This window comes from Carettochelys insculpta, chromosome 22 (assembly GCF_033958435.1).
Source record: "Carettochelys insculpta isolate YL-2023 chromosome 22, ASM3395843v1, whole genome shotgun sequence".
Classification (NCBI taxonomy): domain Eukaryota; kingdom Metazoa; phylum Chordata; order Testudines; family Carettochelyidae; genus Carettochelys; species Carettochelys insculpta.
The window spans coordinates 21,483,844-21,505,529 of NC_134158.1; the positions used below are offsets into that span (position 1 = coordinate 21,483,844).

Genomic DNA, 21,686 nt, shown 5'->3' on the forward strand with positions numbered 1-21,686 from the left:
CGGTGGCCGTGTGCCTGGCCACGCATGCAGTGTGTTACAGGCAGTGTCCGTGCCTCAGGCTGCACAGGGGCAGGGCGCTGCGTGTGCCCAGCCGGGGTCTGCCGGGGAGCGCACACGTGTCAGAGAGCAGAGCCAGGCACCGGTCCGCAGACGTGTGCACAAGCCGCGTGCTGGGGCTGTGCGCGCACGGCCCGGCCTGGGTGGAGAACGTGTGTCTCCAGGCCATTGCTCAGACACGCGCGCAGTGCGGACGTGTGTGTCTGGTGTGTGTCCTGCTGCTGCTCACGCCTGGCCAGGCAGCGAGGATCCAGCTGCTCATCTAATCACGGCCGATGCAGCCCAGGAGAGGGCACGAACCCCCCTCCTGCAGTGCCCCAGCCCTGCCCGCACGCCCGCGCACACGCACCAGAGGAGGCCTCCAGCCGGTCCAGCTTGCTGACCAGCCAGTCCAGGTTGTTGGAGAAGAGGGCACAGTTGGAGCGGTTGCCCCGGATCAGGGAGGCTGCGTGGAAAGATACAGGTTGTTGGTGGAGGGGGGCTCCCGAGCCCCCCCCACCCAGAGCAGGATCCTCCTGGCTGGCCCCCAGCAGACCCCCTGTCTGTCTGGTGGGCAGCCCCAGGGCTCAGCGCCCTTGCCAGGGCCCAGCCGCTCTCCCCAGGTCTGCCTGTGGCCCCACGCACCCAGCAGCTCGTAGAGCAGGTTGACAATCTCCTTCCAGGACTCAGCTGCCTCCTCGCCCGCGAACTCAGCGAAGTGGGCGGCCGTGCTGTACCGGTTGAGGCGGTCGATGCAGTTCAGCACCAGCGTGATCATGCCCTGCGGGGAGCACAGCGCAGCGCAGCCCTGATGCCCCAAGGCACCAGCCCGCCGGGGCTGACACTTGCCCTCCCACCTCCCACCCCAGCCTGGCCAGCTCCTGCCCCGCCTGTCCACCGCAAAGCCTGAGATCGTTTGTCTTGCCACTGAGATGCAGCCACCTCTGGGGAGGGAGGCGGGGCAGCCAGTTATACAGGCAACCTGTGCCCAAGGCTGAATGTAGCTTCCTGACACACAGTGCCCCCCGTCCCAGCTCTGGGGTCAGCTGTAACTGCACGGGGACGGTGCCCACGACTGAGTCCCCGCCGCACATAGCGCACCCTCCACCCCCCTCCTGGGCCCCTCCCAGCGCAGCGCCCCCTAGCCCTGCCCTAGAGATCTGGGGCTGGCACTGACTGCGGGGGACAGCGCCTGCAGGGAGCAGTGACACTCCCACCCCAGCGTAGCCCCTCCCTCCGCCTGCTGACCTCCTCCTGGAAGAGGTTCTGGCGGTTCCTGAGTGAGCGCAACCGGCCCTGCTTCTCCTCGTGCCTCAGCTCCTCCTCCGGGTGCTGGAAGTAGGCGATCAGGTCCTGCAGGCTCAGGATCATGCCACTGATGGGCAGCACCACCCCTGTGCCCACCTTGTCCTTCCCGCTCAAGCTGTCCAGGCCCCTGCCAGTGCCACGGGGGAGAGAGGGGGTCAGACCAGCCCCACACCCTGCTCAGGGCTGATCCCACCGCTCACACCAGCAGGCGAAGGGCCAGAGTCCCCCAGCGGGGAGCTGGGGTGGATTTCAGAGAGCCAGAAGCGCCCCCAGGAGGTGAGGCGGACTGGAGAAGAACCAGTGGGGTGGACACAGGGGGGAGTCAGGAGTTGGGAAGCTGAGGAGCAGGGTTCCCTGTATGCTGAGTGCTCGGGCGGCCGCCCAGGGGAGATTCAGGGGGCGCCCAGCTGGTTAGCAGAGCGCCCGCAGCCGGCAGTGTGTTCCTATAGGTGGTGCACAACCGCGCATGCAGCAGCGCAATTAACAATGTTTATTCCGCCCACAGATGGCGAAAGGGAGCAGGAACATGGGAGGGGGCTGCAGGGGGGAGGGGAGGGGAGGGGAGAGCAGGGGGGTGAAAAGGAGGGGACACTCAGGGGGACTGCGGGGGGTGAAAGGGAGCTGGGACAGAGGGAGGGATACTCAGGGGGTGAAAGGGAGCTGGGGCAGAGGGAGGGATACTCGGGGCTGGGCAGGGCAGGGCATGGAGCGCCTGCCCTTGTCCCAGCTCAGGGTCTCCAGACTGTGCTGTGCTCCCTGCACCTCGGAAAACACCCAGCCCCAGCCCAGGCCCGGGAACCACCCCAGCCAGGCAGGGGGCCCCAGCCAGGCTGCTCAGCACACTGGGGTGGGGTGGGGTGGGGGGAGATCAGCCTTCCAGATCGCCACACCCCTCCCAGTCAGGCTGAGCCCTGCCAGCTCCAATCACTCAGCAGCCCCCCAGGGATTATCCGTCCCACGTCCCCATGGGGCTCAGCCCCCTCCCCGCCCCCCCTGGCTCCAGCCCCCTGGGTGACCCCTGCCCACCGGATGAAGTGGCCGTAGAGGCCGCTGGTGCTGTAAATGATGCGGGCGGCCTGCGACTCCTCGTGCTGGCAGTGGGTCAGGGACAGGGCGTCGTCCATGTGCCCCTCCTGGTGCAGGATGGCCTGGGAGGAGAGCCATGGGGGGAGTGGGGCCCCGGATCCAGAGTCACCCCTTCCTCTGGGCCCCCCTAAGGCTCCCCCGCCCCACCAGCCCCCTTCCTCTGGGCCCCCCTAAGGCCCCCCCAACCCACCAGCTCCCTTCCTCTGGGCCCCCCAAGGCCCCCTCTGCCCCACCAGCCCCCTTCCCCAGGGACCCTCCTGCCCCACCAGCCCCCTTCCTCTGAGACCCCAACAGACCTCATGACCCACCAGCCCCTTCCTGAGCTGCCGCAGGGACCTCCCATCCCAGCCTGCCTGCCCCCCTCCCCTTGGGCCGCCCCGGTTACCCTCGGTTCTTCCTCTCCCCCCACCTTCCTCTTGAGCAGCCCCAGGCGCAGGGCCTTGGCGTCGGCTGCGGCGTAGGTCAGCCACAGGCCGCTGGCTGCATGCTGCAGAAAGCACATGGACTCGCCGTACTTGATCTCGGAGGCCCCCATGCCCTCCACATCCCGCTTGGGCGCCACGTCCAGCTTCTCCTGCAGGGGGCGAGAGCAGGGGCAGGGCCGCCGTGAGGGGGGGGGCAGGGCTGTGAGGGGGCCCGCATGGGGGGCAGACACGTGGGGGGGGCAGGACAGAGACGTGACGAGGTGAGGAGTTTCCCATCTCGTTTTGTATGAGCCTGTTCTGCACGACGGCTGCGTGCCTCGGTTTCCCCGCACGACGGCTGCGTGCCTTGGTTTCCCCCCAGTGGCTCAGGGTGGAGTAAGGGTGCGTTTTGCAGGGGCTCCTGTAGCCGCTCCTTGTAACCCACGGCGTGCGGGGTGTGTCTGGCCCCAGAAGCCAGGCAAAGGCCAGGGAGAGCAACGCGTGTGCTGGGGGCCAGGCAGCTGGCGGGGGTCAGTCTCTGCTGGCTGGGGGCGCAGGGCCGGGCCCAGGGCTCCCTGCCCCCATGCTGGACTTGTCAGCCTGGTGCCGTTTCAGCCAGCTCCACTCTAGCTGGGCCCTGGTCAACCAACAACCCCCTCTACCTGCTGGCTGGGTCACGGCTGAGGCGGCTCAGACCCCATGGGGGGCAGGGCCCTGGGGCGGACTTGCTGTGGGGCGCACAGGGCACAGGGAGGCTGAGCTCAGACCCACTGGGGTGCAGGGCCCTGGGGGGGACTCGCTGTGGGGCGCACAGGGCACACGGAGGCTGAGCTCAGACCTGGTGGGGGCTCACAACTCCACGTGTTCACCCCCTCGGGGCGCCTGGCCCTGGCCACGGCCACTGGGAGCAGACACAGCCCTGGGCCTGACCCTACCTTCAGGGGGCAGAGCTGGGACTGTGGGGCTGGGGGAGAGTTTCACGACCTGGGAAGAGCCCTCGGTTCAGGGCCCACGACCCGGCCACACACGGACGAGCCACGGCCCAGCCAGGCCAGCAGCGTCCGAGCCACGTGTGGCCACCTGCCTGGGACCGGGGGGGATGGGACCGTGGGGCTGCCTGCCCATGGCCCACACGCTGCCCAGCTCTGGCCTCGGGGGCGCATGGGGATGGGCACTGGGGGAATCCAGCCCCCAGGCAGCTGTAGGTCACCCAGGGCTGAGATGCAGCCACCTCTGGGGTGAGCAGTGCCACCCTTCGCCTGGCACAGGGTGCAGCTGCCTCTGGCCTGACGCCTCCCAGCCCAGCCCAGCCCCACTTCCACAGCATGGCAAACCCTGGCACCGCCCCGCGCCCATGGCACCGCCCCACCCCACTCCTGTGGCACCGCCCCGCCCTCACCTTGGAGGCGCGGAAGCAGAAGGCTGTGGCCTTGGTGTTGGCTTTCTCGGCATCGACCACGACCAGCCCCTTCTCCTCGGTCAGCGCCAGGTAGCGGCCCGTGGTGACGTGGCGCACACGGAACAGCTGCCCCCACCGCATGTAGCTCCCGCTCCAGCTGCGGGGCGAAGAAACCCGGCACTAGGGCCGCCCAGCGCGCCCCCTGCCTGCCAAGCTGGGCTGGGCCCTGCCCCCGCCATCAGCCACGGACCCGGCCCCACCCCTGCTCTGTACAGAGCCCCCGATCCACGCGGCCCCACCCCCCGGGCCGTACAGAGCCCCCGATCCACACGGCCCCATCCCCTGGTCCATACAGAGGCCCAATCCACACGGCCCCACCCCCTGGTCCATACAGAGCCCCAATCCACATGGCCCCCACCCCCGGTCCATACAGGGCCCCCAATCCATACGGCCCCACCCCCGGTCCATACAGGGCCCCCAATCCACACAGCCCCACCCCCGGTCCATACAGAGCCCCCGATCCACACGGCCCCACCCCCGGTCCATACAGAGCCCCCGATCCATACGGCCCCACCCCCAGTCCGTACAGAGCCCCCGATCCACAAGGCCCCACCCCCCAGTCCATAGAGAAGCCCCCGATCCATACGGCCCCCACCCCCAGTCCATATAGAGCCCCTGATCTGTACGGCCCCCACCTCCAGTCCGTACAGAGCCCCCGATCCACACAGCCCCACCCCCTGGTGCATACAGAGCCCCTGATCCACGCAGCCCCCAGCCCTGGTCTGTACAGAGCCCCCAGTCCACACGGCTCCCACCCCCCGGTCCATACGGCGCCCGGATCCACGTGGCCCCACCCCTGGTCCGTACAGAGCCCTCGATCCATACAGCCCCCACACCCAGTCTGTACAGAGTCCCCAATCCACACGGCCCCCATCCCATTCTGTACAGTCCTCCTCCCTCTGGTCCATACAGTCCACCCAGTCTACAGTCACTCAGGTCCATGTCCTCCGCTCCCAGCCCCTTAGGGGACGCCCCCGTCTGGGGGGCTGGGGGGTCCCGGTCGTTCTCCTACCTGATGCGCAGGGGCTCCAGCCGCCAGAGGGAGCGAGCATGGGTGCAAACAGCACCGCCCTCGTAGTTCACCATCCTGCCAAGGAGAGAGGGGGAGCGCTGGAGGGAGCCTGCTCACACTGAGCTCGGGGTCCCCCAGGATAAGCACTGCACTGACCCCCCAGACTGAGCTCAGGGCCCCCCAGGCCAAGCGCTGCACTGACCCCCCCCAGACTAAGCTCAGGGCCCCCCTGGGCCAAGCGCTGCACTGACACCCCCCAAACTGAGCTCAGGGCCCCCCAGGCCAAGCGCTGCACTCACCCCCCAGACTGAGCTCAGGGCCCCCATTGGGCTGTGCCTGGCACAGACCTCCCCCCGCAAGATCAGGGCTTCAACGCACCAAATGCTGCACAGAGACGTAACGAGAGACAGTCCCTGCCCCCAAAAGCTTGTGAAAGGGTGGAGGGGAAACTGAGGCACAAAGCACCCCCGGGGGACTGGCTTGAGGTTGCTCAGCAGGATGGGGCAGAGCCAGGAAGGGAACCCAGAAGCCCAGCGCCCAGCCCAGCCCTGGGGCCAGGCCATGCCCTTGGTGGGCGCTGCGGGTGGCAGGCTGGCTCTGGGCCGTACCTGCGCTCCTCCTCGCCCTGCTCGCTGGAGGAGATGGTGAGGCATTCGTCCATGTGCCCGTGGAAGAGACGCATCACATGGCCCCCCGTCACGTACCCTGGCGAGAGGGAGGAGATGGCCCATGTCAGAGCAGTGGGGGGGCCACTGACCAAGGGAGCCCAGAGCTGCGTCTACACGTGCACGCTACTTCGAAGTAGCGGCAGTAACTTCGAAATAGCGCCCGTCACGTCTACACGTGTTGGGCGCTATTTCGAAGTTGAAATCGACGTTAGGCGGCGAGACGTCGAAGTCGCTAACCCCATGAGGGGATGGGAATAGCGCCCTACTTCGACGTTCAACATCGAAGTAGGGACGTGTAGACGATCCGCGTCCCGCAACATCGAAATAGCGGGGTCCTCCATGGCGGCCATCAGCTGGGGGGTTGAGAGATACTCTCTCTCCAGCCCTTGCGGGGCTCTGTGGTCACCGTGGGCAGCAGCCCTTAGCCCAGGGCTTCTGGCTGCTGCTGCTGCAGCTGGGGGTCCGTGCTGCATATACAGGGTCTGCAACTAGTTGTTGGCTCTGTGTATCTTGCACTGTTTAATGAAAGTGTGTCTGGGAGGGGCCCTTTAAGGGAGCGACTTGCTGTTGAGTCCGCCCCGTGACCCTGTCTGCAGCTGTGCCTGGCTCCCTTATTTCGATGTGTGCTACTTTGGCATGTAGACGTTCCCTCGCTGCGCCTATTTCGATGTTGGGCTGAGCAACGTCGAAGTTGAACATCGACGTTGCCAGCCCTGGAGGACGTGTAGACGTTATTCATCGAAATAGCCTATTTCGATGTCGCAACATCGAAATAACCTATTTCGAAGTTGGGTGCACGTGTAGACGTAGCCCAGGAGTCCTGGGCTCCCAGGAGACCCCACTCCACTCCCGGAACCGGAGAGCGAACCCAGGAGTCCAGACCCCCTCCCTTCCCCCACCCAGCAGAGTCTGCCCCGGCCCAGGGACTGTCCCCCAGGCTGGTGGGGGGCGAGGGGGGCACTGACCTTCCTCACAGCCCGAGCAGATGGGGTTCATGTTCCAGAGAGTCTGCATGAAGGAGGCATCAGCCTGCAGGTCCCCGCTGGCCGTGGAGAGGTGCTGGGTGGGGAGAGAGTGCGGCAGGTGGAACCAGGAGAGGGCTGGTCCCACCCCGTGGCCACGCCCACAGGCGCGAACCCAGGAGTCTGGGCCAAGGCGTTCCCAGGTTAGGGGGAGCACGGCTGGTTGCTCCCCGTGCAGTGGGGCCAAAGGACACAGGCAGAGGGGTACTGGGGCATGCACACACACAGGGCGTGCACGTCTGCCTCCCCACACGGGGGCTCGCACGCCCACACCTGCCGCCACATACGGCCACACTCAGGGGCTTGCACGGACATCCACATAAACAGGGGGTTGCACACCCACACAGCCGAATAAACCCACACCGGGGCTTGCACACCCACACCTGCCGCCACATACGGCCACACTCAGGGGCTTGCACGGACATCCACATAAACAGGGGGTTGCACACCCACACAGCCGAATAAACCCACACCGGGGCTTGCACACCCACACCTGCCACCACATACGGCCACACTTAGGGGCTTGCACGGACATCGACACAAACGGCCTTGCACACCCACCCAGGAGCACACACATTCACACGCATGTACCTCCACACACATGCCCTTGCACATGTGCATGCAAATCACATGTGCACACGCCTACTCACCAGGTAGCGCTCGGAGGAGACGCTGACCAAGATGAGGTCGTCCCCCACCCGAACCTTCTCACCCTCCGACCGCTGCTTGGAGGCGGGGTGGATGGTCCACCAGCAGGCCTCGCCTGGGACACAGACAGGGGTGGGTACGGCCCCTCGGCGCTGCACACTGGGGGCCCCGCGAAGGCTGGAACGTGGGCGCTGGGCCCTCCCACCACCCAGCCACTGGGGTGGGAACCTGCCCGACTGCAACGGGCCTGGGACTCACCCCACGGGGGGGCATCCGCCTGAGAATGCAGGGCCCCCGGCTGGGACTCGCTGCAGCAGTTGGGAACCCCATCCAGGAACTGGGGGCACGCGGGCACCCTGCTCCTCCTCCTCTCGCTCTTTAGTCTGATCACAGCAGGCGCCAGCTGACTGAGGAGCTCGGAGCCCCAACCCCTGGGCCAGTTTTCAGGGGAACAGAGCTGGGAGATGTTCCCTTCCCAGCTGCCCCCCAGCCCAGCAGGAGGTTGGCAAAAGCCTGCAGCTGGTGCAGGCCCCTCGGCCCAGCAAACGCAGACAAATCACGACGGTGTGGATGGCAGCGCTGGGTGGCTGCACAGCGTGGCATGCTGGGTAGGTGAGGAAACTGAGGCACGGAGCAGGACAGGGCTGTGCCTCAGGGTACACAGTGAGCTGGGTCTGAAAAGGGACAGGGGCTTGTGCTGGGAGCCCTGACACCTAGGTTCAGTTCCGCCCGGTGTGCTGGATAAGCATGGGTAAGTCACACCCCCACTGTGTGCCTCAGTTGCCCCAGCAGCAGTGTCTGTGCACAATGAAATCCCACTCCGTGGGTGGGGCTCCTGGGTGCTACCGTAATACACTTAATTAAGAGCAATGGGAAGGTCCAGCGGCTGTTATAATGGGATCTGTGGGTGGGGTGCCTGGGCAGTACCATAATGCACTTAACAGCCATGCAAATGGACAGCACCTAGCATAATGGGTGCTTCTCTGGGCCTGGTGCTCTTGTAACACACAAACAACCACCTCCATGTTCCTGTACCTGAGGCATCCTCCTGCAGGCCCACGTCGAAGGCCAGTTTGTCAGTCAGGGAGCGGGAGGTGGTCAGACAGCTCAGGTACTGTCAGGGCAGGAGACAGAAGGGAAACTGAGGCAGCAGGGTTATTGGGGTGCAGCTGGCCTGGGCTCCCGGGAAGGCAGCCGGGGTGGGACCCAGGACTCCTGGATTCCAGCCCCAGCGTGGGAGGGTGGGACAGAGCGGGGAACATTCTCACGGGTTTGCATGAACACAGTGTGTGCCTCAGTTTCCTCACACGCTGCATGTGTTGCAGGGGACCAAGGGTGACCTCCCCTAGACTGGGGACAGAGGAATGGGGTGACCTGGCTGGCAGGGTCCAGCAGGGGAACACAGGCCGAAAGAGAGACTCTGTGGTCTGTTTGCTTGGCACCGAAGCCAAAGGGTGGAGGAGGGAACATGGGAGGCTCAGCTGGGAGCAGGGAGCTGGGGACATGCAGCAGCCAGAAGCCCACCTGGGCTGGGCCACACCCAGCTGTCTGGGGCTACGACAGGCCAGGTCCAAGGGCGCGGGGCGCAGAGCGAGGGGACGCCCCCAGGGCAGAGCCGGGTGGGCTGCAGGGACACAGGTGCAGTGCCAGGAGGCGCCAGAGCACACTGAGCCCCCGGATTAGCAAATTCCTGGCCCGGGCGTCAGCGTGGCGGGTTCCTCCCGGGGCTGCATGGAGCTGAGAGCACGACCAGGCCAGGGGTGACCCTGACCACCTGCTTCTGCCCCTACCCGCCCCCCTGGCTGCAGCTCAGCCTGGCCGGGCTTCCTGGGCAGGACGGCAGCCGGCTAACCTGGCTGTTGAGGGGGCCCTCGACAGGAGCCCAGGGTCAGGCAGGCGCCCTGGGGCAAGCGGGGCCCACGACTGGCATTCTCTGCTGACATTCATGGGCCGGGCTCCCTTGCCCCTTGGCATGCCCAGGACGTGCCCCCGGCATGGAACACATTCCACGGGGGTTCAAAATAGAGCAACTGACCCAGGAGACACACAGCCCAGCTGTCACCAGGGCCCCAGAGGACAGAGGGTGGCTGGGCTCTGGCAGGGACACCGGGAAGAGAAGGCTGCTGGTGGCTGTGCCAACACAACGTGGCCAGGGCAGGGTGGGAGGGGGATTTTCACCAGCACAGCAAGACCGCAGCCTAGGGAAATGGCACTGTGCCACGGTCGCCTGCACCCCGAGTGCCCCAGGTCTTGGGTTGCACGAGGAGCAGCATCTGCAGGGCTGTCCCAGGGCAAGGAGCGATCCCCTGCCAGCCATGAGACACAGCCCTGGGTCTCCCAGCCGCAAGACCCGCCCCCCACCCCCGCTGGGCAGCTGAGCCAGCACATGCCCCTGCCATGCATTGCACCCCAGCCCTTGTGCCCATCACCCTGGCACCCTGCCCCACTCGCCCCCCACTCACCATGCCGCTGTGGGAATGGCGCAGCAGGATGGCATGGCCGTACAGCAGGGTCCTGTGCCCACCGCCCTGCGAGGACTGGGGTGAAGCAGACAAGAGGAGGGGGTCTGTGAGGGACGCTGGCGCCCACGGGAGGACGGGTGAGCCCGGGGAGCCTCCCGGTGCGACGCAGACCTGCCAAACCAACCTCACCAGGACCGACTTACCGCTGCCAGAGCTGGAGTCTGCCCAGGGCTCCCAGGACCCTGGCCCCAGCCCTCGGAGCCATGGGGCACCCACCCACCTCCGCAGCCCAGATGCAACCCCCCGCTGACCCAGTCCAGGTGCAGATCCAGCCTGGCGTGGGAAATGCTGGATACCAGGAAGCGCCCCCCCCCGCCCCCCACTGACCCCTCCTGGTTAACTGTGACGACCCAGCACCCAGAGACGCTGCCAACCGCGCAGTGTCTATTGAAGCCGTGAATGGCGATCGCCCCGATTCTACAGCCTCCAGGCCGGATTACTAGAAGATATATGGTTGTTATTTCATGGATCATACTACTAGAATACGTACGGTCAGAACTGGGCAGGCCATACTGTTAATGCAGGTGGGCCCTTGGGCCATATCACTGGGCTCTGCACGGCCCTTGAACCGGCCTCGGGGGCTAGAGCCAGGGCCAGCCAGCCGGCCAGGCGTGAGCCTGGCACAGGATCCCTGCCCAGGGCCTGCTGCTGTGTGTGATCGCCGCACGGCCTCTTGCCGGCTTATTCACCAGGCACCCGACCAGGTGCGAGACCGCCCGTGCCTTACGCCCAGGTGATAGCAGGGGCCCTCCTGGGGTTATGCAGCCAGCTCATCCAGTCAGTACTGCCTACCCCGACTGCTGTGCGTGGCCAGCGCTACACCGGCCATCTCGGATGGCCAATACTGCCTGGGCCGTATCGCTGTATGTGGACGATGACACAGGCCACCCCAGACACTCAGTATTGCCCAGGCCATACTTCTGTATGTGGTCAATGTTATGCAGCCCACCTCATACGGTCAATACTGTCCGGGCCATATTGCTGTATATGGTCTGTGCTACGCAGGTCATCTCATATGGTCAATATTGCCCGGGCCGTATTGCTGTACACGGTCAGTGCTATGCAGAACACCTCCTACGGTCAATATTGCCTGGGCCGTATTGCTGTATATAGTCAGTGCTACATAGGCCACTTCGTATGGTCAATATTGCCTGGGTCATATTGTCATAATATGACCAGTTTTACATGGGCCTGGCATGCTCCTTATTGTAAGGGTACCATAATGGGCTGGTCGTAGGGCCATACTGTTGTCTATGGGCATGGTTACACGCAGTAATTTGTGCACTCCTCTGCCATGAGGCCAGGAGGGGAGAGACTCAGAGCCACTCCCAGCATGCGAACGAGGCCACAGAGCAGACAGGCCATTCTGCCCTGGCTCCGCGCCCTGCCCATGCCGAGCACGTGGGAACCATGCGACAGAGGGATGGTGGAGGATGGATGGGATCAGCACCACAAGTGGGAAGAGGAGAGGCTTGGGAGGGAGGGCTGTGGGGACAGGGGTGGAGTGGGGTCTGCCAGGAAGGGTGGGTTACTCGAGGGAGGTGCTGGGGTTCCCACCTTGTCTGAATCGGGGTAAAGGGGGAATCCTGGAAGCACCTTTGCACGCCCCCCCAACTCCACCCAGAGATCCCAAGGCCCAAACCTGGCCACTGCACTGCGTGGTGTGTGAGGGGCCCCTCGCCTGACACCAGGGTGGGACATGGTGGCTGTGTATACAGGGACCCCTTGCCCAGCACTGAGATGCAGCCACCCCTAACTAAGATGTGGTGCTATTTACACAGGGACCCTTTCCCAGCATTGGGATGCAGCTGCCTCTGGTATAAAGTGTGGGGTATTTTGCAGGGGTCCCTTGCAGGTGCTGAGCTGCACCCAGCTCTGGGGTGGGACACTGGGAGCTATTTATACAAGGATCCCTCACCCAGTGCCAAGATGCAGCTGCCTCTGGGGAGGTGCATGGGGGTGTTCATACAGGGAACTGCACCAGGCACTGGGAGTTACTGGTTAGAGAAGGAAGACAGAGTCAGGACTCCTGGGTCCCCTTTCTAGTTTTGCCATGTGGGCCCTCAGGCAAACACCTGCCTGGTGGGGAGGCCGGGGGCTGGCACCCAACTGGCAAAGCACTTGGACGCCTGTGGGCAGCCGGGCAAAGGGTCTCGATCTTCTTCGTCCTCCAGGAGTCGGGGCTTCCCTCTGCACTGGCAAATCCAGGGGGGTTGCGGGAGATTCAGGAGACGGTGTCTCCCCTGTCCCCCAGAACCAGCCCTCAGGGGCGCTAGCTGAGACAGCAGGGTCCCCTTTGTCCCCCCTCACTCCACAAGGGGTGCTCTGTTCTCCAGTCCAGCAGCTGGGGGAGCAGGTGGGAACCCCAGTGATGCAGGCGGGGGGGGTGTTTAGGAGGGGGGTCACTGCAGCGAGATTGGCACATACCCACTTGTCCAAGTCGACACCCTAGAGCGTCGGCCGATGGCGGAGAGGCCAAGGGGAGAGAAAGGGAGAAGAGAAGAGATGAACCAATGGCCAGGTGGGGGGGCTGGCCGGGACCCCCATCAGGGGCACTGCAGCCCCCCCACGAGCAAAGGTCACAGGACATCCACAGGCACATGGGGACATGGTCAGAACCTTCCCCTCCTGCCCCAGGCGTGGCTGCGCGGCAGGTGTGACCCAGCCAGGGAGAGGGGCCCCAAGGAGCCAAGGGCCTGGAGGGTGGCGGGCAGCAGGGGGGAGGCAGAACAGCCCTGGGGCAGGTGTCCTGAACCCTTCCCCCACCCCGCGAGAGGAGCCAGTGACGGGCCATGGCTGGATGGGCCCCAGCACTGCTCCAGCTCATCCTGCACAGCCCTGAGATGTTCCCTGCACCTCCCTCCCCACCAGCTCTCCTACCCCCCCACACCTCCCTCCAGCATCTGCTGTGCACCCCCAGGAGCCCCGACTCCCTGGGGGCCAATAGATGCGACCTGCAACAGGGAAAGGCCCCTTCCCCCTCCCGTCCCCACCAGGCTCACCTCGCTGCCCACCTCCACGGTGTTCGCCAGCATCTCCTGCAGGGCGCGGACGGACAGCGACTGCTCCAGCACAAAACAGCAGATGGCCAGGTCTGGGGGGACATTCTGCAGGGGGCAGGGAGAAGGGGGTCATAGGGGGCTCTGTCACCCCCCATGGGGAGCAGAGGTGGGATGTGTGTCATGGGCCCTGTACTGCAACACCCCAAGGGGGATTCTCCCCAGGGGCTGGTGCTTGGGAAAGAAGAAGGGGCTGAGGGAGCTGGGATTCCAACTGCAGAGGGGAAAGGGACATGGTGAGGGCTCAGTGTTCAGCTGCTCATTGGGGGAATCTGGAAGGCAGGGCTCAAGCTGCACCCCAAAGACCAATCTTCTGCTGCCAGCTCCAGGAGCAGCCCCCAGCTGCAGCAGGGGGAGGTTCGGCTGCAGGCCCCTCCCCCCGGGCACATGGCGCTGGTGGTCCCTCTCCCCCAGCGCTTCCCCGGGGCACACCAGGGCCGGGGGCTCACCTGGGCGTTGGAGGTGGACTCCAGGAAGCAGAGGCGGTTGCCGAAGCCTTCGGCCGCCAGGCACAGCTTGAGCTGCTCCTTGAGGATGGTGGCAGAGCACTGCAGGGCGACCTCGTCCTCCTGGGGGAAGAGGCAGGAGGGGGTCAGGACTCCTGGCTGTGCGCACCCCCCAGGACCCTGCCCCCCCACTCTGCAACACAGGGCCGGTGAGGGGGGGCAGGTTACTGGAGTGCCACACGTGTAACACTATTGCCGGGCGAAGTTTGCCCTGAACTTCGTGCCTGGTGGGCGACGGGAGGCGGCCGGTGGAAGCTGGTGACGCATGGGACATGCTGATGCCAGTCGTGCGGGGCTGCCCCCTTGGCCCGGCACGGCCCTGGTGCTGGCGGTGCCCCCGTGTGCAGGGTCACAGTGGGAGGGGGGCTCGGCGTTCACCTCCCTGCGCGGGACGATCGGCTGCTCAGCCTCGGAGCCGCGCCCCGGCACTTGGCGGGGGGAGCACGCGGCCGCAGCGCTGGGGAGCGGCTGGCATGGAGTTAGAATGGGGGAGGGGCTCTGGGGGAGGGGAGCGGGTTAGGGCGGGGGGACGGGGGCGGTTGGCTGTGGGGAGAGGGGCAGGGGGTTAGAGTGGGGGCCTGGGGGAGGGGATTGAGTTAGATCGGGGGCTGGGTGGGCTGGCTGGGGGGGCAGGGGCGGGGACTTAGAGTGGAGGCTGGGAGGCTGGCCATGGGGAGAGGCCGGGGGGTTAGAGTGGGGGCTGGGGGGCTGGCCGTGGGAGCGGTGGGGGGTGACAGCGGGGGCTGGGGGGCTGGCTGTGGGAAGGGCAGGGGCTGATAGTGAGGGCTGGCTGTGGGAGGGGCGGGGGTTACAGTGAGGGCTGGGGGGGCTGGCCATGGCAGGGGCGGGGGTTACAGCGGGGGCTGGGGGGCTGGCCGTGTGGGGGCCAGGGGTGACAGAGGGGCTAGTGAGGCTGGCCGTGGGGGGGCCGGGGGTGACAGTGGGGGCTGGGGGGCTGGCCGTGGGAGGGCCGGCGGTGACAGCGGGGGCTGTGGGGCTGGCCGTGGGGCCAGGCCGGGGGTGACAGCGGGAGCTGTGGGGCTGGCTGTGGGAGGGCCGGGGGTGACAGCGGGGGCTGGGGGGCTGGCTGTGGGGCCGGGCTGGAGGTGACAGTGGGAGCTGTGGGACTGGCCGTGGGAGGGCCAGCGGTGACAGCGGGGGCTGGGGGTCAAGCCGTGGGAAGGGCAGGGGCTGACAGCGGGGGTTGTGGGGCTGGCTGTGGGGCCGGGCTGGGGGTGACAGTGGGAGCTGTGGGACTGGCCGTGGGAGGGCCGGCGGTGACAGCGGGGGCTGGGGGGCTGGCTGTGGGGCCGGGCCGGCGGTGACAGCGGGGGCTGGGGGTCAAGCTGTGGGAGGGCCGGCGGTGACAGCGGGGGCTGGGGGGCTGGCCGTGGGCGTGGGGTGAAACGGTGGGGAGTGCTGGCGCGTGCGCGAGGGGACACGCACTGAGCGCTGGCCTGAGGCCCCAGCCGGGGGGGCCGGGTGACCTCGCCCCACGCTGCGGCCGCACCTTGCGGGGGGCTCTGAGGACGCCGCCGGGCGGTGGCCGTTGGCTCTGTCCGCACTCGGCCCTGCCGCCCTGGGGCGCCGTCTGCCGGAAGGTCTCCGCGCTGGGCCAGGCCTGCGGCCCGCAGCCCCAGCCCTGGAGGGGTGTTTGGGAGCCGTGTCCCGCCGGCCGGGTGCGGGGCTACGGCTCTGCCCCCCTCGCCAGCGTGCCCTCACTGGGACTCGCACCCGGAGCCCCGACTGCACCGGGGCTGCAGCGTCACGCTGGATCGAGCCCAGCAGCACCGGCCCCGCCAGGGCCAACGAGCCCCTTTGTTGGGGCTGCAGAGCAGGCGGAGGCCAAGACAGGGGGCTGGGGGGCGGACACTGTCCGCTACAGCAGCCGGTCGGCCTGGGAGGATGATTCAGGCAGCAGGAGTCAGTCCCCGGGGGCTCCCCTTCCTGCCTTCTTCTAGCCCCATTCCCCACCCCGAGTCACTGCCCCCGCCGCGTGCCTCAGTTTCCCCCCAGACAGCTGTAATCCAGCCGAACTCCCTGACTGCACAGTGCTTGGAAAGCCCCATGAAGCAGCCTGAGTGCCACAGGTTCCAGCCCCCCGCCCAGGCAGGGGGCTCCCTCTGCTGGCAAGATCCCAGTCACCGCCAGCCACTGGCACCCCGGATCCCAGCCGCTCGCCGGCCCTGGGATGGACCCTCTTCCCCCACCTGAACCCCCACAAATGGGTCCAAGGCAGGGCAATGCAGGCGCTGCAGCTGGGGAGCAGCAGGGGTGCCCCACACCCGAACCCATTCTCATCCCCTCTCCCACCCACCCCTAATCGGAGACTGCGGGAACGCAGCAGCACAGCTAATGCCCCTCCAGGCACAGCCTATGCCGGCTTCCCAGGCCTGTGCAGTCCCCCACAAGGCGGGCACCAAATGCCACCTCTGCTGGCCCTCAGGGTGACACCCCCCTTCCAGCGCTCCTGTCCCCCCTTGGGGCAGAGCAGCTGGGAAATAGACAGCCGTGAATGCGCCCACCTCTGGGGTGGGGCATCGGGGCTGGCTATACAGCGATCCCTCACCCAGCACACAGACACCCAAGATGCAGCCCGGCTGGGTGGGGCGGTGGGCTTAGCCGCTGCCCTGCATTTCCAGACAGGAAGAGAAGGGACCAGGGCTGAGGACGAGCGGGAGAGGGGATCCTGCGTCTGAGGGGGGCAGCACCCCCATCTGCAGCACTGGAGACAGCTCAGTCCCCCCTGGTGCCCCAGGGCTCACATGGTGCCCAGGAGGAGCAGCTCCCCCACCACGCACCAGCCAGGCCACCCCACGTGACCTCCCTCAGCACTGCTCGCCCGTCCCAGGGCCGCCAACGCCCCCACCCTTCGAGGTGCCTGCTCAGCTTACAGGGCTGGAATGCACCCAGTCAGCACCCACTGCGCTCCCCACCCGGCCTGAGCCCCTCCCGGTGGGACTCCAGCCCGAGCCCCTCTCCAGCCCCCCAGGTAGGGCCCCAGCCTGAGCCCCTCTCCAGCCCCCAGGCAGGGCCCCGGCCTGAGCCCCTCTCCAGCCCCCAGGCAGGGCCCCGGCCTGAGCCCCTCTCCAGCCCCCCAGGTAGGGCCCCGGCCCGAGCCCCAAATGGAGATGGCTGCTGGTTGTGGGCAGATCTGCCTAGTGCCAGGCTCCTGGCAAGGTCCCTCGGCAGGCAGGTGCCCCCTCCCCACCCCCCAGATGCCAGGGGGAGCCAGATGGGTCCTGAACCCCAGGCTGGCCAGTCCCAGCAGGTGGCGGGGGTCCTTCCTGCCCAGCTGCAGGCAATACCCAGGTGAGGGCAGATCCCGGCCTGGAAAAAGACGCCTGCCCCCCCTCCTGCCAGTGGCTTTCAGAGAGATGCAGGGGCTCAGAATAGGCTGCGGCTCCCTGGGGAGGGGAGCTGCTATTAGCGGCTGAGCAAAGCAATTACCCAGCTCAGCCCAGCCTGGGCCCGGGCGCGGGCCCAGGCCCCCGGGGACCAGCTTGCAGGGCGCGGCAGGCTGCAGGGACATGGGGAAGCGGCTAAGTCCTCCCCACACCCTCCAGGGCCAGCATGCCCCCTGGTCAGGGCAGGGCGTGGGGGGAGTCTCTGGGAGGAAAGAGGGCGGCCCCTCCCCCCCAATCATTCCCATCCCCCCAGCGCAGGGCAGGGGCTTATTTTGGGAGCCTGCACCTGTCGGATGCATTCCTGCAAATCCAGATACCCACACTGAGGCTGGCCCAGCCTCGGCCTGCTGCGGGGGGAGGGGACCCTGATGCATCCCACCCCCCACTCCTACAGCCCTGGCTCCAACTACACCCCACTCCCTGCAAAGCCAGGGAGAGCACAGCGGTCCTGGTTCTCAGCCCCCCCAGCCACTAGCCCCACTTCCCCCGAGAGCTGGGGAGAGAACCCAGGCGTCCAGGTGCCCAGCACACCTGCTCTGACCACTGGTCCCCACTCCCCTGGCCCAGCTGCGGCTGCCTGCTGCCCCCAGGGCCGTGCAGCACGCAGGCAGCAAGGGGGTGTTTGGTTTCAGGCACCCGGGGTAGGAAAATCTAGGCAGCAGCAGATTCCTCGTCACCCTGCCGCCCTCCCCCAGGAGCTGAGCTGAATTCAGGACACAGCCCCCGCCCCCTTGTTTTTCAGAGCATTAAACGGCGTTCGCCTGTTCCCTGCTGGGGGCATCAAGTGGAGCAGACGGACAGATGGAGACAGACACACGTCCAACTGCAAGCTGCAAGACTCTGGTACCTACACAACCCACCTCCTGCTCCAGGCATTTACACACAGCTGTCCTGCGCCAGACACCCTGCTGTACACACAGCTGTCCTGCACCAGACACCCGCCCGTACACACAGCCCGTCCTGCGCCAGACACCCTGCTGTACACACAGCCGTCCTGCGCCATACAGCCGCCTGTACACACAGCTGTCCTGCACCAGACACCCGCCTGTACACACAGCCCGTCCTGCGCCAGACACCCTGCTGTACACACAGCCCGTCCTGCACCAGACACCCGCCCATACACACAGCCCGTCCTGCGCCAGACACCCACCCGTACACACAGCCCGTCCTGTGCCAGACACCCTGCTGTACACACAGCCGTCCTGCGCCATACAGCCGCCTGTACACACAGCCGTCCTGCGCCAGACACCCGCCCGTACACACAGCCGTCTTGCGCCAGACACCCGCCTGTACACACAGCCTGTCCCGTGCCAGAAACCTGCCTGTACACACAGCCCATCCTATGCCAGACACCCGCCTGCACACGCAGCCTGTTCTGAGCCCGACATCTGCCTGTGCGCACATCATCCTGTGCCAGACACCCACTTGTACGCACACCTGGTCCTATGACAGACACTCATCTATACACACACCCTGTCCTATGCCAGACACCCACCTGCACACACAGCCCGTCCTATGTCAGACACCTGCCTGTACGCGCAGCCTGTCCTGCGCCAGACACCCACTTGTATGCACACCCCGTCCTATGCCAGACACTCGCCTGTACACACACTGTCTTACCCAGACACCCAGTTGTACACACAGCCCATCCTACACCAGACATCCACCTGTACACACACCATCCTATACCAGACAGCCGCCAGTACACACAGCCCATCCCCTGCCAGACACCTGACTGTACACACAGTCTGTCCTGTGCCAGACAACTGACCTCCACACACAGCCAGACACCCACCTGGAGTCACAGCCCACCATCCTCTGCTAGACACCTGCTTGTACATACCGCCTGACCAGACACCAGACACACACCATCCTACATCAGACACACACAGCTGTACACACAGCCCATCCTGCACCAGACAATGGCAATGTATAAACACAGCCCATCCTGTGCCAGACACCCTCACATACACACAGCCCATCCTGTGCCAAACTCCAACATGTGCACACACACAGACATCCTGCACCTGGCACAGGAGAGTGTGAAGTGTGAAGAACGGGAATGCAGTGGGCGCTCCAACCTGGCGGGGCAGCCAGGGACCTTCTCTCTCCACTGTAGTGCCCAGTTGAGCCTGAATCAGCCACAGTTTCTGCCCCACAAGGCACTGAGGAGGGGCACACCACTGAGCTGGGGCATTCAGGATCACTGCATCCCCTCCCTGACCTCAGCCCCACTCCCTTCACTGCATCCTCTCCCTCACCACACTGCATCTCAGCTCCAGTCCCTGCTCTGCATCCCTTTCCTCCACACTGCATCCAGTCCCACTCTGTCCACTGCACCTGCTCTGCTCCCACCAGTGCATGCCCTCCTCAACCTTGTCCTAATCCCAACACTGCACCTCTCCACCACACTGCATCCCAGCCCTGCTTCCACATGGCGCTCCTCACTGCCACTGCAGCCCCTCCTACCACGCTGCATCCCACCCCCACCCCCAGCCCAGCATCCCTTCCCTCACTGCAACGCATCCCAGGAAAACCATCTCCATTAATTCCTGTTCTCCAGCAGTGGTTGGGGGGGTGCCCACCTCTCCCCTCTTCCTCCAGCTGGTTCCAGACCCCCTGCCCTGACCCCAGGCCTCCTGCCTCCCCGGGACAAGCCCACCCACACACCCCACCCCACTGAGAACACCCTCATGCCCCTCACTCCACCCCTCCCTATGCACCCCCCAACAGCTGAGTTCCACGCCCCCAGGCACACCTCATCCTGAGCTCTGCCCATGCACCAAGCTCTGTGCCCCCACTTGCTACACCCCCGCATCTATGTCATTATAGGTTATTAATTGCTGAAGTTCCCTCCACTCTGGCAGCCCCTTTTTGTACCCCACGGCGCAAGGGGGGACTGATACTCTCCCAAGGTGACAGCCAGGGAGCTGGACTACTCCAGTGCCAGGCCAGCCCTGGCAACCCCCAGACAGGCTATGACCCAGCTCACGGATCCCTGGGGAGACCACACCCGAACCCTACCACAGGCCTGCCCGCAGCACCCTGCTCCCTGCAGCCGGGTGAACAAGGCCCCCTCCCCCTGCAGTTCTAGCCATCCCTGCTGATGAACGCAGCCAGCTGTCAGCCCGGTTAAATAAAGCTCCGAAATCTGAGCACTGGGGAGCTGGAGCCGTGTGAACCTGGAGCTACTTGCATCTTGCACACTCACTCCTTCCTCATACACACTCCTGTCTTGCACCTTCACTCCTTACTTGCACAAATGGAACAGCACATGATGGGGAGAAGTGACACCACAAGCCTAAAGCATCCACCTAGTCAGGCTCAAAGGACTGGAAAGGATGATGATTAGGTATTTTACAGCATCACCCAGAGAACCCCGCTGGGCCGGGTGCCCCCAGACACACAGTGACCGAGATCAGGGCCTGTCGGGCCGGGTGCCCCCAGACACACAGTGACCGAGATCAGGGCCCATCAGGCCGGGTGCTGCACAGCCAGAACCCAAGCCCCGGGGTCTGCCCCACAGCTCGGCCAGGAACAGAGCAGGGTCTGGAAGGCCCCTGGACAGGCAGCCACCAGAGAGGGGATGGGTGGGGAGCAGCTGCCCCCCCGCCGGTGACACCTGTTGGCAGTCGCTTGCTTTTGGGCTGCGCAGGCCCCGAGTATGAGGAGCTCGGAGCAAACCCTGGTCCCTCTGGGGGGATGGGCACGGCCACGGTTCTTACCCCCCTTGCCCTGCGCACAGGTCTGCTAGCTACCCCTGGGGGGCGGGGGGGGCTGGAGACTGGGGTTATCACAGCAAGTCCCCTTCTGTCCCCACATCTCTGCCCTGGGCGCCCACCCCTCCCCCATGCATTGCCCACTCGTCTGCCGGGCAAGGGGCCGTCCTGACCCCCGTCACCCCCCAACCTCCTGTCGTCCCCCACTGCGCTGTCCCAAGTGCCCCCCCACTACCCCGCCTCACCCTTGGCCCCGCCCCACTGGCCCCTCAGCCCTGGCCCCCAGCCAGCCCTGCCCCACTGCCCCCCTCAGCCCCAGCCCTCCGCCAGCCCTGCCCCACTGCCCCCCTCAGCCCCAGCCCTCCGCCAGCCCTGCCCCACTGCCCCCCTCAGCCCCAGCCCTCGGCCAGCCCTGCCCCCCTCAGCCCCAGCCCCACTCACCGTACGCAGGAACTGCACATCGTCCTCCCCTTCCCCGCTCTCGGCCATGGCTGCGGGGGACGGCGGGGCTGGGGCTGCCGCTCGGCGGGCAGCGCCGGGAGTGAGGGGCCGGGCCGGGCCGAGCCGGGCGAGCTAACGGGCTCCGCCCCCGCCGCTGCCGATTGGAGGGGGCACCTGGGGGCTCGGCTGGGAGAAGGGGGGCGGGGGTGAGGGGCAGGAGAGATGCGGGGGGAGGGGGAGGAGAAATGTGGTGATGGGGGGAGGGGTGTCCCCCCCGCAGCCTCCTGGTCTAGCCCGGCCCTGGGGAAATCCCTCTTGGAGCCCAGGAGGGGGCTGGAGCCAGGTCTGGGAGCCAGGACTCCTGGGTTCTCTCCCCACCTCCGGGGGAG

At 66.1% G+C, this 21,686-nt stretch overlaps 1 protein-coding gene across 1 annotated transcript in view; it reads right to left on the minus strand.

Moving 5' to 3' along the window:
* The window catches only part of RYR1 (ryanodine receptor 1), a 123,555-nt gene extending 102,141 nt beyond the window's left edge, over positions 1 to 21,414 (minus strand). The window contains 15 exon segments of the mRNA XM_075015975.1: positions 407 to 502; positions 682 to 817; positions 1,285 to 1,471; positions 2,371 to 2,492; positions 2,840 to 3,004; positions 4,234 to 4,390; positions 5,306 to 5,380; positions 5,914 to 6,010; positions 6,939 to 7,032; positions 7,646 to 7,758; positions 8,679 to 8,757; positions 10,106 to 10,180; positions 13,168 to 13,272; positions 13,674 to 13,793; positions 21,298 to 21,414. Coding sequence (XP_074872076.1) covers positions 407 to 502; positions 682 to 817; positions 1,285 to 1,471; positions 2,371 to 2,492; positions 2,840 to 3,004; positions 4,234 to 4,390; positions 5,306 to 5,380; positions 5,914 to 6,010; positions 6,939 to 7,032; positions 7,646 to 7,758; positions 8,679 to 8,757; positions 10,106 to 10,180; positions 13,168 to 13,272; positions 13,674 to 13,793; positions 21,298 to 21,345 — 1,669 coding nt within the window. The 5' untranslated portion in view covers positions 21,346 to 21,414.
* Between the last annotated feature and the right edge of the window lie 272 nt (positions 21,415 to 21,686).